The sequence below is a fragment of the Lonchura striata genome, chromosome 2 (assembly GCF_046129695.1).
Source record: "Lonchura striata isolate bLonStr1 chromosome 2, bLonStr1.mat, whole genome shotgun sequence".
Taxonomy (NCBI): Eukaryota; Metazoa; Chordata; class Aves; order Passeriformes; family Estrildidae; genus Lonchura; species Lonchura striata.
In genome coordinates this window covers 25117760-25133950 of record NC_134604.1, presented here as the reverse complement: position 1 = coordinate 25133950, position 16191 = coordinate 25117760, and the positions used below count along the sequence as shown (strand labels likewise).

Sequence of the window (16191 nt, the reverse complement as noted above, 5' to 3'; positions counted from 1 at the left end):
GGCGGGACCGGGGCTGTCCGGGCGGGACCGGGGCTGTCCCGGGCGGGACCGGGGCTGTCCCGGGCGGGACCGGGGCTGTCCGGGCGGGACCGGGGCTGTCCCGGCGGGACCGGGGCTGTCCCGGCGGCACCGGGGCTGTCCCGGGCGGGACCGGGGCTGTCCCGGCGGCACCGGGGCTGTCCCGGCGGCACCGGGGCTGTCCCGGCGGCACCGGGGCTGTCCCGGGCGGGACCGGGGCTGTCCGGGCGGGACCGGGGCTGTCCGGGCGGGACCGGGGCTGTCCCGGCGGCACCGGGGCTGTCCCGGGCGGGACCGGGGCTGTCCGGGCGGCACCGGGGCTGTCCGGGCGGGACCGGGGCTGTCCCGGCGGGACCGGGGCTGTCCGGGCGGGACCGGGGCTGTCCGGGCGGCACCGGGGCTGTCCCGGCGGCACCGGGGCTGTCCCGGGCGGGACCGGGGCTGTCCGGGCGGGACCGGGGCTGTCCCGGCGGGACCGGGGCTGTCCGGGCGGGACCGGGGCTGTCCGGGCGGGACCGGGGCTGTCCCGGCGGCACCGGGGCTGTCCCGGGCGGGACCGGGGCTGTCCGGGCGGGACCGGGGCTGTCTCGGGCGGGACCGGGGCTGTCCGGGCGGGACCGGGGCTGTCCCGGGCGGGCGTGCAGAGCCGCCCAGCCCCGGCTGATATTTATTCCCAGCGCTCCCCGTGCCATTCCGGCCCGCAGGCTGCCGGGGTGGCCAGGCGGGTTTGGCGTCCTTCGCTGCCACCTCGCGGGGAAGGAGCGGCGCTTGGGCGGCGGGGACGGAGGGGCCGGGCCGGCCGAGGGACGGTGACAGACTCGGGGAGTACGAGCGCTGTTCCCCGGCAGGAGGCCCCGGCCCTGGCCGCACACCTTCGCTTGCTGCCGCTTTTCGCACCTGCTCCTCCGGGCGCCGCGGCCAGGCCCGAACAGCTCTGCTGGAAGCCCCGCTTTTCCCCCTGCAGTTCTGAGCCCAGGCTGTACTGGCTGCCCGCCTTTGCAGTCCTGGTACTGATGCCCTCTTCCCATAAGCATCATCATTTCCCTCTACCTGTCTCGCTCATCCTTGCTCTCCTCTGCCTGGTCAGGACCTAATTTCTTCTCTTTATTTCCCCTTTCCCCAGGACCTGTTCTCATTACTTACCTAACCTTTGTGCTTAAGTAACATACATCATCCATTTCCCCATCCTGGCTGACCTCTCCTTCCTTTGCCCTCTTCCATGTCATGAGCCGAGCATTCCAGTATTACCATTTCAGCTGAACATTCCAGTATTACCATTTCAGCTGAGCATTCCAATATTACCAGTATTACCTGGTATCATTGCCTGTGCTGTAGCCCAGCATTGGTACAAGTGCAAGGTTCATCTGTCACCTCAGTCCACATTACCCCCTTCCTATATCTCTTATCATAGCAGCCTTTTCCCATGCCTCTGCCCAGATGCCCTTAGGTATTTTTCACTGCCTTATGCAGCCCCCAAGCCCCAGTGGGCACTATAGTTTTCACAAGCCATGAGGCAAGGCCAGTGCAAGGCCAGCCTTCCAACCTCAGATGCTGCTGCAGAAACAGGATATGTTGCAAGTTTTCATGATAAAAAAAAAATCTAATTTCTCCCTTTCCTGGGAAGATCTGAACACTCCACAGCTAATTCTTCCCACACTGAGTAGTTTCCTTAGCCTGGCTCTCCCTTAATGAGCAGAGGAGGCTGCAGAGCAAGGAGTGACTAAGACAGTTTTAATCTAACCAGTTCAGGTAGCAACTAATAGCAGGTGACATGCCAGGCCACGTATTAATGCCAAGGTCCTAAAGTCACAGAACACAGCACCCATATTTAATACGGGGCCACAATGTCATCGCTGGCAGCTGACTGCTGCTGTGCTTCTTCAAGAGCTGAGGGAGGCTGTGGATATGGAAGTCTCCAGGCAGTCTAGAAGTGACCAGATAAGTACACAGAAGAAGAAATAAATCCCAAATTGATGCAGCTGAGGTAGGCCAGTATGATGCCATGCTGGCCACATGCTCCTGGCTGGCCCCCACAGAGGACAGCACTGAAGGTTAGACAAGTCTCTTGGACTGACCCAGCAAAGGGCTTTCCTTGTGGTGTGTTCCTCAGGCTGTTTTTGAGGATGAGAGCAGCTCTTGGCTTTGCAATCTGGCTGTGGTTTGCTCTGAATGTAAGCAGCACCCTGCTTTTCTCATCTTCCTTTTCCATCTAATCCAAGTCCCCCATTCTTCTTGCTGTGTCTTTTCCTACACTCTTAATGGCAGGAGGAGCAGTTCTTGAAGCATCACACACACAAGCATTGCAGCTATCCCACGCCAAGCCTGGTGCAGTAGCACACACCCCACGTCCTCTCTAGTGAAATCTTGGCTAGGTTGGCTGGCTGGCAGCCCTCTGCACGTGGGGTGCAGATGCAGCAACTCTTCTGCCCCATGCTGCGTGGAATGGTTTGCCTGCAGGAGTGTTAGGCACTAGGTGAAATTACTGATGTCCCAAACTGAAGGGCCTTGCCACCCCTTCTGCATCTTCACTCAGAACTATGTGGAAACTCTCCCAGAAGCATTAGGGGGTTTCCTGGAGCCTCTCTGTGCCAGGCTGTTGTTCTGGGCTGTTGCACACAGGCAGGTGGGCAGGAGCAGTGAGGCCACCATGGCATGGCTCTGTTTTTCCCATCGTTAAATTTAAGGATGCAGCTACAGTTACACTGCCTTGGGGAGAGGGGTTGGATGGGGGCTGCACATGGTCCCCTTCAGCCATGTGAGAACTACAGCTCTGTAAAACTTGGCCAAGGCTACCTTGTGGCATGGCACCAATGCAGATCACCCAGCCTGAACGTGTGGCACAAATAAAGCTGTGGAAACACAGGATGCTGTGTCCCATGAGGCTGTTGCAGCACAGTTAGGCACCATGGCAGAGCTCCAGCTGCCCCTGCACCAGGTATCCAAATATCTCGCATTTGGAGCAAGGAATAGCAGTGCAGTTGTTCTGCCCTTGACAGTTTTCAGTCTGCTCCTTCTTGATTTGCTTAATGGGATCTGACTCGGTCAGCATTTAGGGTCTGGGGTCCCTTAGGGTTTAGCTGTGAAATGCTGCCAGATATTCATATTAGCTCATCAGCATCAGAAACCAAATTTCCTCCCCTTCAAAGCTGTTGTGTGGTCACGGACTTGACAGTGCTGCTCAATTGCCGGGGCGGGGTGGCGGGGATGAACAGCTCGGGATATTATAGCAAACTCCCAGAGCACAGGCTCAAGGTCAGCGAAGCGGGAGACCGCAGGGACAGCCCCGAAGCTCCCGGTGGCAGCGGACAGGGAGCAGGGATGGGCAGCCGGGGGTGTTCCGTGATGGGCTTCCTGCGGGCTCCACCGGCGGGGGCAGCTCCGCGCCGCGGCCGCCAGAGGGCGCCGGAGACCGCGGGCTGGCCCCGTGCTGCTGCGGGCCCGGGATGGGCAGAGGATGACACCCGGGATGGGCAGGGGATGTGGCACCCGGGATGGGCAGAGGATGTGACACCCGGGATGGGCAGGGGATGTGACACCCGGGATGGGCAGGGGATGTGACACCCGGGATGGGCAGAGGATGTGGTACCCGGGATGGGCAGGGGATGTGACACCCGGGGTGGGCAGAGGATGTGACACCCGGGATGGGCAGGGGATGTGACACCCGGGATGGGCAGAGGATGTGACACCCGGGATGGGCAGGGGATGTGACACGGGAGCGAAAGGACCGGGATGGGCAGGGGATGTACGGGATGGCGAGGGGGGCTATGACATGGGGGTTTTGGAACCGGGACGCCGAGGGGATGTTCGGGGACGGCGAGAGGGCTACAGGGCAGGGGGTTTGCGAGGGGTCTGTACGCCGGGGGCTGCAGGGATGGGGGATTGTGGGCAGTCTGTGCGCTCGAAGGCTGGGGGCTGCGGTGTGCATGTGCACACCTTGGGGAGCCGTGCCCACCAGGGGAGCCGTGCCCACGCATGCCTGACCACATGTGCAGGTCCCGCCGTGCAGCAGCCTGGGGATGGGCACGCTCGGGGAGGGCAGTGTGCAGGTGTGCGGGTTCAGCAGCACACCGTGCCCGCTGTGGGGCTGGCACTGTCCCCCCAGCGTGGGCGCTCACCCGTGGAGCTGTGGGGAGCGGTAGAGTCGTGCACAGCCCACAGCAGCAGCTGTTCGTGCATACACATGAAGAAGTCATCATGCAAACATGGGCTGGCACAGCCTGAGGTGTGCCTGGGAGGGAAGGGTGACAGCGATAGAATGAATTGAAAATGGATGCTACTTCCTGCAGAAAATCTCGCTCAAAGACAAGCATTTTATTTTCTTCTAGCACTTTCACACTCTTTCTTATTGCACTTGAACAGCTGTTGTCCTCCAAAACATTATTTTGTGATGGAATTATAACCTCCCCACATTTTTACAGTGCTTGTGACAGTAAATGTAGCACCCACGGCGTGTACTCTATGTGCTCTAAAACCCAGATTCCATGTGGCCCCCAGGGTTATGTGCAGAGGCCACACTGGATCCCAGTGTTCCCAGTCAGCCTAACACAGTGCCCAAAATCTGCGTGGCCTGCTGGTGAGAACAGCTGCTGGTCTTAGCCTGTGGTGTAGCACAGAATACGAGCAGGACTGCACATGGAAGGTTTCTGCAGCCATCTGACTGGGACACACAGGGAGCCACAAGAACATGTATCATTTTTCATCTCTAGAGATGGGAGTTTTGGCTTTTCAAAAGCCCTCAAACTCAAGCAGAAGCTGGTGTGACCCTCTCCCAAGTTCTCCATCACACCATATGTCTTTGTGTGTCTTTTCTTATACATGGATATTGCAGAGGCTCATCTCTTCACCACACCACACCATGTCCCTGCCCCCAGTCCCCACCAAGCTCACAAACCCCGATCTGTGCATGTAGATGCATTAAGGCAGCACTACCCAGACAAGGCTAAATGTCCCCTTGCCTCTGCTCTGCTGGGTGTGCAGTGCTTGCCACCATTGGTGCAAATGCTCTTGCTCTGGTTGTATGGATGCCCTAGGAAAATGGCAAAGAGGAGGAATGGTTGTCATGAGTATGATATGTACATGTCCATATTATTTAAGCCAGATATTAAAAATGTGGTGGCTGAATTTTTTTTGTGGGCAACAAACACACCTTGCCTGGTGTACTCTTGTTTATTTGCTGGGCCAGAGGAGTCATATTTTGTGCCAAAAAGGGATGCAAAAGGTCACAAACAGCCACCACACCATTATTTGACTGTGAGAGATACTTTTTCTGAAACATTGGTGAGGTAGGGGTAGTAGCTGAACTCAAACTTGTTCCTGAGTTTAGGGAAGGAAATAAAACAAGTGAAAAAAACACAGTGTTGTAGGATTTGTGTGACAAGACACAAAAGATGCAAGTGGACTAACTGAAAAAAAAGAAGCCATAGATGGAGCATAATTTTTCCACACAAATCAGCACATACTTACTTAATAATGAAAGAATAGAACTGGGGCACAAACAGCTACTCTAGTCATCTACCTTAGGAAGAAATCAGACAAATGGAAGTACAACGGAATTTGAGGGATTCTGGAGATATCCCTCTTGGATTTGCTGCCTCTTAGTCAGCAACTTGAGTTTAATAGTGACTGTGCTGCTGAGCAAGCCTGTGGCACCTGTGCTCCACCCAGGAAGCAGGGCTCTTCACCTTGCAGGTTGTGAGGGAGCAGTTGTACTTCAGTCTCAAGGAGCTCTCCTGAACAGGGCCTTTTTTTTTTTTTTTTGGCTCCCCTCTGCCATAAGAAACAGCTTTTTTTGGTAGTAAGCATGACTTCTTTCTTCCACAGCAGGATCAGTTCCAACATAAAACCTCACCTCCATCTCCACACTCCAGCATCTTAGAGGCACATACACATACAAATGCACACGTACATGCACATGCATGCATGCGTACATGAGCACTTTGTGTACATATGCATGGGGAGCCTGCATTTACAGACCCACAGCCACATACACCTCCCTGACCAGAAATAAAGAAAAGGCTGCCGAGGCTTGGGATTGCAGGGTGAGTTTAAAACAGCATCACTGCCGTTAAAACCATCCAGAAAAGGGAGCCCATAAACGAGAGGATGAATGAGAAGATGTCAGGAGTGCTAGCGCTTAATATTCCCGGAGCGAGGCTGCATTATTTGTTGCTGCAGCAGCGCGCTTCTCCCTGCCCCCTCTGACGGAGCCGGCAGATGCGCATGCACACACGTGCAACTTCATTTCCCACCCTCATGAAAAATCAACCTCCCCGTCATACCCTGCACCTTCACCCCATAGGTGTCATGCCATGGGGCTGTAAGTGCCACAGCGAAGCCTTCCTCCACCCCGATTCAGAAACAAATAATTCCAGGGCAGCCCTGGGAGGGAGGGGACGTGTCTGCTGGTTGGGCCCGTGTTTTATTGATCAGATCACGGTGATGAATCAGCTCCCGTGGAGCCTGCAGACAGGTACCAGCCACTGCGCAGAATTACAAAGAGTCCTGGCATCTCAGGGCCACCACTGGGAAAGCGGCAGAGCGGGCAGGTGTGGGGGTGGTGACCATCTGCAAAGGTGTGAACCATATCCCTGCACTAGAAGGCCAACAGCTCCCAGCTGGAGGCACAGCAAGGGCTGGGATGTGGTCAGCAGCCAGGGTTGAGCCTTCCCGCTTGCTCCAGGCATGTTCCTCCAGTGTGGGTGCTGTTTAGAGAGCCACATGCCACTGGAATGTTGGGCTGAGGGAAGGAGGATGGTGATGAGCAGGCAGCAGCAGCCTGGAGCTGGGCTGGAGGGAGCTCACCAAGGTGGGAAGGCGGCTGTGCCCTGCAGTCCAAATCCACCACTGCAGGAGCAGCCTGGGTCTGAAGCGCTGTGTTCCTGTGTCGCCCCCATCTCACCCAGCCTCGTGTAATCTTGTCTTCTTTTCTCTCCCTTCTCGCACCCTGCAGGACCCGGCACAGGGAGAGTAGACAACGGCTCCATGAGTTTGGCCGTCCCACTGTGGCTTCTGGCAGCATCCCTGCTTTGCCTACTCAGCAAATGTTAATACAAATCAGAATTAAAATAATAATATTAATAATAATTAAAAAAAAACAACACGACAACAACAACAACAACAACACACAAAACAAAACGCGTTATACAGGAGACAGAGCGAAGAGAGGGGAGAGAGAAAAAAGGGGGGGGGGAGAGAGAGAGACGACTGTTTCTTTCACAACTTTTGTGTGTTCAGAAGCGAAGAGGGGGGAGAGGAAAAATTACAGCAAAGAAGACTCAGCAACATTTAATCCAAAACCTGAAAAGCCTGCTGTCAAGTCATCGACTGCCTAGGAGGCAACACGAAGCGAGGGAGAGAATGGGGCACCAGCAAGGATCGTGTAGCCAGAGGATGCTGCAATGCAAACAATCCAACAAAACCTGCAAAGCCAATCAAAAAGAAGATCCCTTTTCTTTTCTCTCCTCCTTCCTCTTTTCCATACTCCCTCACTTTCCTTCCTTCCTCCTCTTTCTTTCTTTTGCAGAAAGAGGTCTTTGCTTCGGTGTCTATAGCCATTTAACTTTTTGGATGCCCTGGGTCATTTTTGTGAGCTAATGCTCGACCAGTTCATACTTTTAAGAACAAATTAAAAAAAAAAAAAAAAAAAAAAAAAAAAAAAACGGAGAAAAGAAAAAAAAGTAGCCACAAACCAGAGCAAGTCACCTGAAGCTCTCTCTGCACACTGGTGTCCTGTGAAGAACTCCTTCCTGTCTTCACTTCACCCTGCACTCATGTGCACCCAGCCCTTGCTAAACACCTTCTTTCCTGTCCCCTCCTTCATGCAACATCACCCCCTCAGGCCTAATCTAAAGCTGTGTCAACTCCACTGAAAGCCTACTTTTCTTTTTTTCCTTTTAAAATACTCTTCCTTTCCCCCCCTCTCAATTCAACCAGGTGTCTTTCTCTTTCTCCTGTGTATGCCTGTGTGCGTGCGTGCATGCATGTGTGGCTCTTGCTCCGTCTTCACTCTTTCTTTCTTTCTCTTGCTCTCTCTAAGCATGCAAAATGAACAGTCCATGTGTACTTACACTCATCCTGTTGTAGATAATGTCCTGCCTTGTAAGTGTGAGACAAGATGCAGAGAGATTACTTAGGCAGAGAAGAGGGGTGAGGAGAGAGGGGCAGCTACAAAACAGGTTCACATTTTGTCCCCTCTCCTGTGTCCTCACTGGCTTTTTGTCTTCTGGCCACCTTGCTTGCAAGAGTCAGTCTGCACCGTTGTCTAAGCTTTTTCTCCTCTCCTACTTCCAACCTGTTTGGCTCTCAGCCTCCAAGTACCAGCTCTTGCTATGCATGAGTGCTTGGACACACACATGGGGGTGTGCACTCATGTGCAATTGTCCAAGCAAGCAGAAGAAACCAGGACTGGCCTACAACACTATGGACTGAAGAGTGCAGTCACCATTCCTCCTGGGGATGGGAGGCTGGGCCGGTGGGATGTGAGTGATGAGACCTTGGATGTCACCAAGCAGCCATTCCTTTTAGGTACAGTGTACAAAGGAACGATACCTCAACATGAAAACCACAATCTGGTCATTCCTAACCATTTTGGTAGACATGCAAAAATAGAGCCAATACCCTTTTTTGTTGCTTTGTTGGTTTTGTTCTTACTGTCCTCCCCGGTATAAAAGGAAATGTAGGCTGTGTAAGGGTGAGTGTGTGTGTGTGTGCATGTGTGTGTGCTGTATACCACTGCTATTACAAAACTCACTGGAAATTCCACATTTGAAAGAAATTGGATCAGAAAATATCCAGGACCTGCGAATATAAGAAATAAAACAAATATCAGGTCCAAAATCCTGGGCTTACAAAGAATCAGCTTAAAATGATGCAGTGAAGAAGTGGGTGGCACAATTTCCCCTGCTCTTCTCTTATCTCAAGGGTGCTGGTCTTGCTGGAAAGTGCCCCACACTTCCCACGTGGCAGAATCACACACAGAGGTGCCAACAGGAGAGGTTTTAGTGGTTCCAAATGGGGAGGCGAGAAAAAGCTGTGAGAAACAGGACTGAGAAAATGCTGGGTGGTGGCTGGAATTTGCCACACCAGCACAAGGTCTGCTGCAAGAGCCAGAGTGAGCAGGGGCTGCAGTGCCTGTGTGTTGGTCGGGGCAGTGGAGAGAAGACTCCTGTGTCCCCTGGCCTGTCACGAGCCATAAAATCCACCAGCAGCAAAGATGATAAAACACAGGGTTTATCAGGTGGGCCTTTGTTGGAGAGAGAGGTGTGCAGGGGAGAGCTTGATTTAGCCCAGTGAAGTCTAGTGACCATCCCAGGACAGCAGAGTGTTTTACAGGTGCTCAGCCACTCAGCTTTCGAGCAGCCAGGTTGCTCCTCTGTCTTTGCCCTGGGCACTGGGGCAGTGGCAGCACACTTGGCAGCCATGCCCACATGCAGGCAAGGGGGAAACAGCTTGGCCTTGCAGTTTGCGGGAGGGGATACCCACCAGGTGGTCCCCTGCCGGGAAGGAAAGTGGGAATTTCTGCCTGCGAGCCCGTCTCCACCTTTGCTTGGGTGGGGCACAGTCCGGCGAGGCTGCTGCCTTGTGCTGCAGCACTGCCAGCGCTGCTGAGCTCAGCCCTTCCAAGAGAGCAGGCAGGCAATTAAGCAGGCAGTCAAGGGCTCCTTCCAGGCAGCCAGAAGTGCAAGGAAATTCATTAAAGAGGCACATGAGAGGCTGAAGTTTGGGCATTGCAGGGTTGGATGGTGGTTGTTTACGATTCTCCAGACTCCAAAGCCATACCTGCAAGTTGCAAGTGGGCAGCTGGTGTTTGAAATCCATCCAAGACATCCAGGGATGGCTCCCTTCCTCCAAAATAAGGCAGTCATTGGTGGGACTTGGGCATTTCCTTTGGAGTCTGGTGTGTGTCAGCCCACAAAAAAAATGCCCTGCATCCTTCAGAGCACTCAGACATGCCAGACCTCGTGCCTGACTTTCAGGAGTGTCATTGAATTCAGAGTCTTAATAACAAGTCCAGATTTTCTGCCGCAGCAGGCCTCCTCTTTCCCATGGTATGGTGCTGAGCTTATCCAGGTTCCATGAGCCAGGTCTGGGAGCTGCACCCTTTCCTGCACACTGGCATGAGGAGAAACACCACAGAGCTCTTTCTCAGGGCTGTACCTATGCCTGGATTTATTGCCACAGGATTTATTTGTTGAAAAACGTGGGCAGCCTGCAGTGTCCTGCTGTGACAGGCTGCTCCTAAGGGCTGAGTCAAGCCCACTTTAGGTTCTTTGATGTCAACCCGGTTGCTATGGTAGCACCTGTTCTCTGCATGTGTTTTTGTCACCGTGGGGTCACTCCTAGGCAGTGGGGTCACACACATCAGAACCCTGCGGTGTGGTGGTGGTCATCAAGTCCTGGCACTTCATTATCTTATGTCTGTTTTAGTCTGTTTTGGTTCAAAGGAATTTTGAGGGGATTTTTTTTAGATGTCAAGGCATATGGTTAAAATGGAGATAAGTCACTAAAAGCAGGACACACATTTTTTGAAACCATCTGCCCATTAGTGGGGGAAATGGCCCCAGCTCCTGTGGTGGGATCTGGTCTTTCCTGCAGGCCCTGAGCAGATCTTTGTCTCTGTTGCATGGCTGTGAAATAGGGTGAAAGCCAGTTAATTGCAGACCTCTCTGAGAAAATTCACCAACACCAAGTATGCCTGTTGTCTGCAGAAGTGCTGGGAACCCCGCTCCTGGCAATGTCTTTTCCTAGGGAAATTGTGGGTAGGTTGGAGTTTGAGTTTCTCCAAGAAAATGTTTGATCCTGTGAGCTGCAGTGTGCTTCACAGGGTGCTGTAAAAATCCCCGTTTCTCCTGAACTTTGAGAGACTGCTCAAAGCACCTGTTCAGAGGTGATCCCAGATAAATACAGGAAACACAGGCAAGGTCTAATGCTTTTTACTATTCTTCCTCTGCTCCATCCTCTGACGGAGATGTTGCAATGGCTTTTCTTGTGTCTCAGGCCCTTCTCTCTGAAACTCTTTCTCCTCATCATCTCTCTTCCCCATTTGCATTGCTATCTTTCTCATCACCTCCCAAAAAGCTGTGTTCTTGCTTCCTGCTGCCTCTCAGCTGATTGGGGACCAGGGAAGGTGGGTGTTTGGAATGGGACACCAGTTCCTTGAGCTTGTCAGTGTAATTGTGTTTGATTGATGGAGATTTAACATTTAGTGTTATAAAAAGATATGAACAAAATGGACAAAAAAATTGTATTTCTTCTACTGGTTTGTAAATATTACAAGAGTTACATGAGATGTCTGGTAATGTCAAAGCAGAGGAACAAAAATGTAGATTTCATATATGGCCCCATAATTGCTAGCAGATTTCTAACCCTTTTCGGATGACCGAGAGGAGGGGTGAAGGCAAGTCTTTCTGGAAGGAACTGGACAGGGGAAATGCAGCCACCCCAAGCCACATGAACTCCATGTACGATTGTAGCATGTTGCTTGGAGCGTGTGCCTGGTGAGATGGAAAACGAAGCAAACGCCTGTCTCTGAACGGCTGGGAAGAGTGATGTGGGATGCTCCAGCCGACCGACACCTGTACCTTGGCAGTTGTGTTCATTTCTGTTTGTTTGCAGCCCCGCACTTGTGAGCTCGTTGCTCAGTGATGCACCCTTTCCTCCTGCCCCGTACCCGCTTCCTTCACCAGTGAAGTTGTGTCGCCCCACGCTAGCCCCGAGTGCATGTGGACGTGCCATTCATGGAGATCTCATTGGTGACATGCATTGTGTCAAGAGTTAGTCTTTGTCTGCACATCTTTCTCACACCACTGACTGTTCACCACTTGGGCAAATCACCTGTACACTGCTGCTTGCCCCACTGTTGGTCAAAGAACAACCAAGCCCCACCAGCTCTTCTTAGCTCTAGGTGCATCCAGACCATGCCCCCAGGCCAATTGTCTGAGCAACCCTGTTCTGAAAGTCCAGGCACACAGCATGGATAAAGCCACCATCAAAAGCCATGTGGTCTCCAGGCTGAGTGGAAGCTACACATCTGGAAGGAATTTGGGGGAGCAGCAGAAAGTCCTGATGAAACAAGAGGATCTGGGAAGTTGGAGTTATGCTAGAATCCTTCACAGACCCACCAGCAGATGATATTTCAGCTCAGCTTTTGTGCAGTGTTTCATCACTTTACCATTCCCTGGTGAGGGCATCTGTGGGCACAGGGAAACACCTCCTCTCCTCCCAACCCCTCACACCTCTCCTTCCTCTCCTCCAAGCACACTGACCTGCAGCACAAATCATCATGGTGCTTGATGTGATGTAGCAACTGACATGGGGGATGGCTGACCAAGACAGTATGGCACAGGAGGTGCCAGGGGGGTGAGCAGCTCTCTTTCTCTCTCTCTCTCTCTCTCTCTCTCTCTCCTGATGGTGCACAATCTAACTGCTTCTCTGACTCAAGGACACAAAACTTCTTGAGTTAGGGATGCTGGGAGCAAACTGTCCTGTGGGAAGAGCAAAACTTGAGCCAGGGAAGTGATGGAGAAGCTGGATGGTAATTTCCAAAATGTGATGCCAGTGGAAAAGGGTAGGGATGAGTGCTGTCCATCATCCATGTGCAGAACTCTCAGGTTCACCAGTGAGGAGACCATGGCCTCTCAGCGCTAATCTTAGAGTGGCTTCATTTCCAGTGGGATGCCCAGAAGATGATTTTTTTTAATTGCATGACTTTGCTGACTAAGAGCTGTGTCATACCACTAAAACCTCTTCCACTTTTCCTTCTTGTAACTTGCTAGAACAGTGATTGGGCAGCTCCCACAACCCCCAGAATTTTGCCTAATGGTTGGCTTTTATTAGGGCAACATATGGTGCTTGCTTGTTGGTTCACTCACTGTATGGGGAGCAGAACTCATCTTGGTGAAAGTACCTCGGTGTGGTTCTCTGTACTTCTGTGGCCCAAGGTGATGGAGTGAGGCAAGGAGACCTGCCAAGGCAGGCCTTGGGTGAGAGAACAGCTCTCCTCATCAGCCCAGGGGGGTGGGAAGCAAAGGGTCCTTCACTTGCTGCAGGCTTGGGTTAGCTGGTGCCACAGCAACTGCCCTGCAAGCCTTGTAGAAGTGCCAGGCAGTGGAGAAGGAGGGGGCAGTGACAGGGGGACATGACTGCAGCACAGGTGGTGGGGTGGGGGCTGCATGAGCAGCAGGGCTCCTTGGGCAGTGCAGCTGGTGAAGGGGCAGAGATTGCATGCCAGGTGGGCCCTTCTTTCCCTGCCTGTCCTCATGGTGCATCAGGAGCTCCCTCCTGGCCTCCCAGGGCATGCTCACCATGCAGTAAAATGGGCCTCGGTGAGTAAAGCAGTGTGACACACACCACGGTGGCTCCAGCCGTGTCCTGAGGAAAGGCATGTGGATGTTTCTGTTCGTAACAGAGGGCTGACGGGTGGAGACGAGCAGCAGGGCCTGCCTAGGAGCCAGCCAGCGAGGAGAGCACATCCCAGGCGGGGCTGTCCTTCTCCAGAATTGTGCCATTTGCTCGCCATGCAGCCACACACAGGCGCATACGCACATGCCCGCCAGCCCCAGGCGCACAGCTACGGGAGCACTGTCCATCCCCACACCTCCACCACGCACAGCCGGGCTGACATCCTCTGCAGCCGGGAGAAGGCGTGTGCGTGCCTGTGCCTGTGCCTGCGGGAGCACACGTGCGTGCCAGGAAAGGGAGGAGGGGGCACAGAGCAGGAACTTGCCTCCATGGTGCCACCTCCCAGAATCATTCAACCTTCCCTGCTGGAGCCAAGATTCATCCTCTAGACCTTGAGAATGAAGGCCAGTCCCTTCTTCTTGCTACACGGTGGGGTGGTTAGAACTCTCCTCATTAACAGTGTTATATACATATAAATATATATATATATCTATATCTTTATATATATTTTTCCCCAGCACTGTAGACATGAGCTGAACTTCTCTTTAACGAAACGAGAAAATGGCCATTTTATTTTTTGCCATTGTTTTGGTTTTGAAAGTAGCTCTGTGAAAGAAAATTTTAAAAGCGCAAGTCTGTGTGTAAAAGAGCCAATCAAAAAAACTAAACAACCCAATGAACAAATGATCAAAACCCAGTGATGGAATAAAAAAAAAGAAGCTTTTTATTTTTTCTTTTCTCAATGTATTTAACTTCTGTTATCTCGTTTCTGTTTCTTTACATGTATGAATGCTCTGCTCTTCTGTGATCTTAAAAAAAAATACAAAAAAATACAAAAATTAAATAAACGTGAAAAGGAGGTAATGTTTCTTCATTTCCCCTCCCTTCCTTGTACACTCTGGCTTGTCTCCTCTCTGATGATGTCTAGCAAGGACTTTCCAGCCCACAGGGGGAATGTGGGCTAAGATACCCCTTCCTTCACCTTCCTTGGAGGGGCAAGGTGGTCCAGTGGCTTGGGACTGAGGGTGCTGTATCCCCCCCAAGCAGTCTGATCCCTTCAGTGCAGTGCCTGACGATGAAGAGAGCAGGCTGGCTGGAAACAGATGTGTGATGGGGCTGCCAGGAGGAGATCCCATAGACAAAACTGCAGTGCACACCCCTGAAGTCAGCACTTGCCTTCAGCTCCTTGTTTGGTTTGGGTTTTTTTAAAATTAGTTAAATCGCATGATTGTATGTGTGTGCACAGATAGAGGTTGGGATCGAGGGGGAAGAACAAGGAAGATAATGGAAGGAATGGGCTGAGGCTGAGCTGCTTAGGTGAGCACAGGACAGGAGCACCAAAAGACAGAGCATGATGGTGGAGATGGTGGGGAGAGAGAAGGGGGCTGGTGGGGGAGAAGGCAAGAAATGCTGGCCAGGAAACATCTGGGTGCAGCACTGGAGTGGTTTTGTGACATGGAGGGAGTGGGAAAGCAGAGGAATTGAGAGGGCATGGGGCTTGGAATGAGGGCAACCAGGACACTGGGAAAAGGGGCAGGAGTCTTGTGCCATGGTCACAAACAGGCATGAAAGGAATAGGTTAGAAGGGAGCCCGAGGAAGAGGGCAGCAGAGTAGCCTGGGCAAGTTTACAAGTGAACACAGCCAAAGGGGTAAAGAAACCAAGGAGCAGGAAAAACCCTGGTCAAAGGAGAAAGCAGCACCTGGGCAATTTAAATGTGAGGGCTGGGAAACCCAGGACATCTCTAGCCAAATTATTATAATGGGGGTGTGTCATGTAAATGCCACCTGACTGTCACAGCCTGGCATCACTGTCCTTTTCCCAGTGGGAGAATCTCTATTTCCTGGTGGCACCCAAGCACACAGCTAACTGTGCTACTGCATGGGGCAGCATGTGCCTGCACCCAACACCAGAGCAGCAGCACGAGGCTGCACATGGCCAGGCTCAGCCTGGGCTGCAGGAGAGCCTGGCTGCAGCTCTGAAAGGGAGGTGGTCTCATCCTCGCTCACTGCTGGAGCATGAAAATCCAGGGCTTCTTATTTCTGCTCACACCTATGGTCTGCTCTGCCCATGCCTATGTGTTGCCTTCACTGCCTCTGTGTCACCTTTCACTGTCTCTCCTGTTTCCTATTTACAGTCCACTGGGGCAGAGACTTGAGACCTCCATAAAAAACAGGAGTATTTTCTGCGAAAAGTAATAGCTAATTTTGTTTCTGGAACATAACACTTAGAACAGTGTAAGCCTGGTTTCCAGTAGAGTACAGACTTTTCTTAAATTGTGTGAAATTAAACCAGAGCTGTCAGAAGCACACCACGAACACTGGGCTAAGCAGAGGTACATCACTGAACACGAGGTGCAAGCAGGATGGTGAACTTGAACGTGAGTAGCACTTACTACACCTTTGCTATTTGAGACCAAAGAGCAGCGAGGGGTTATGAACCCTCCTCCATTACCATCACTCCCTTCCATGGCACTTCCATTCCCTTCCAGAGCCAGGAAGTGCAGCCTGGAGGATCACAGCAGAGCTGGTGGGGAGAGTGCCAGGGCAGGGGGTACCACTGTGCTCTGTGGATATTAAGGTCAGTACTGAGCTTTACTGGCTGATCACTGAGGTGGAAACAGGCCAGGTTTATGGGCTGTACACAAATAAATGAGAGCAGCACTACCAGGTCTTCACGTCCATGTGTGTGCCCTGAAAACGCCTGAAAAATCTGCCTTTGCCTTAAGGCTGAGGGTAAAAAGAAGACAAGATAAACCCTGGCAAGAACACCTTCT

General features: G+C 52.5%; 1 protein-coding gene across 4 annotated transcripts in view; it reads left to right on the top strand.

Annotated features, from left to right (window-relative positions):
* LSAMP (limbic system associated membrane protein) overlaps window positions 1-14272 on the top strand; it is a 1016243-nt gene extending 1001971 nt beyond the window's left edge. For all 4 annotated transcript variants that reach the window (XM_021549182.3, XM_077781239.1, XM_021549181.3 and 1 more), the window contains one exon: window positions 6968-14272. In XM_021549182.3, the coding sequence (XP_021404857.1) occupies window positions 6968-7065 (98 nt within the window). In that variant the 3' untranslated portion in view covers window positions 7066-14272. The remainder of the gene's footprint in view (window positions 1-6967) is intronic.
* The last annotated feature ends 1919 nt before the right edge of the window (window positions 14273-16191 follow it).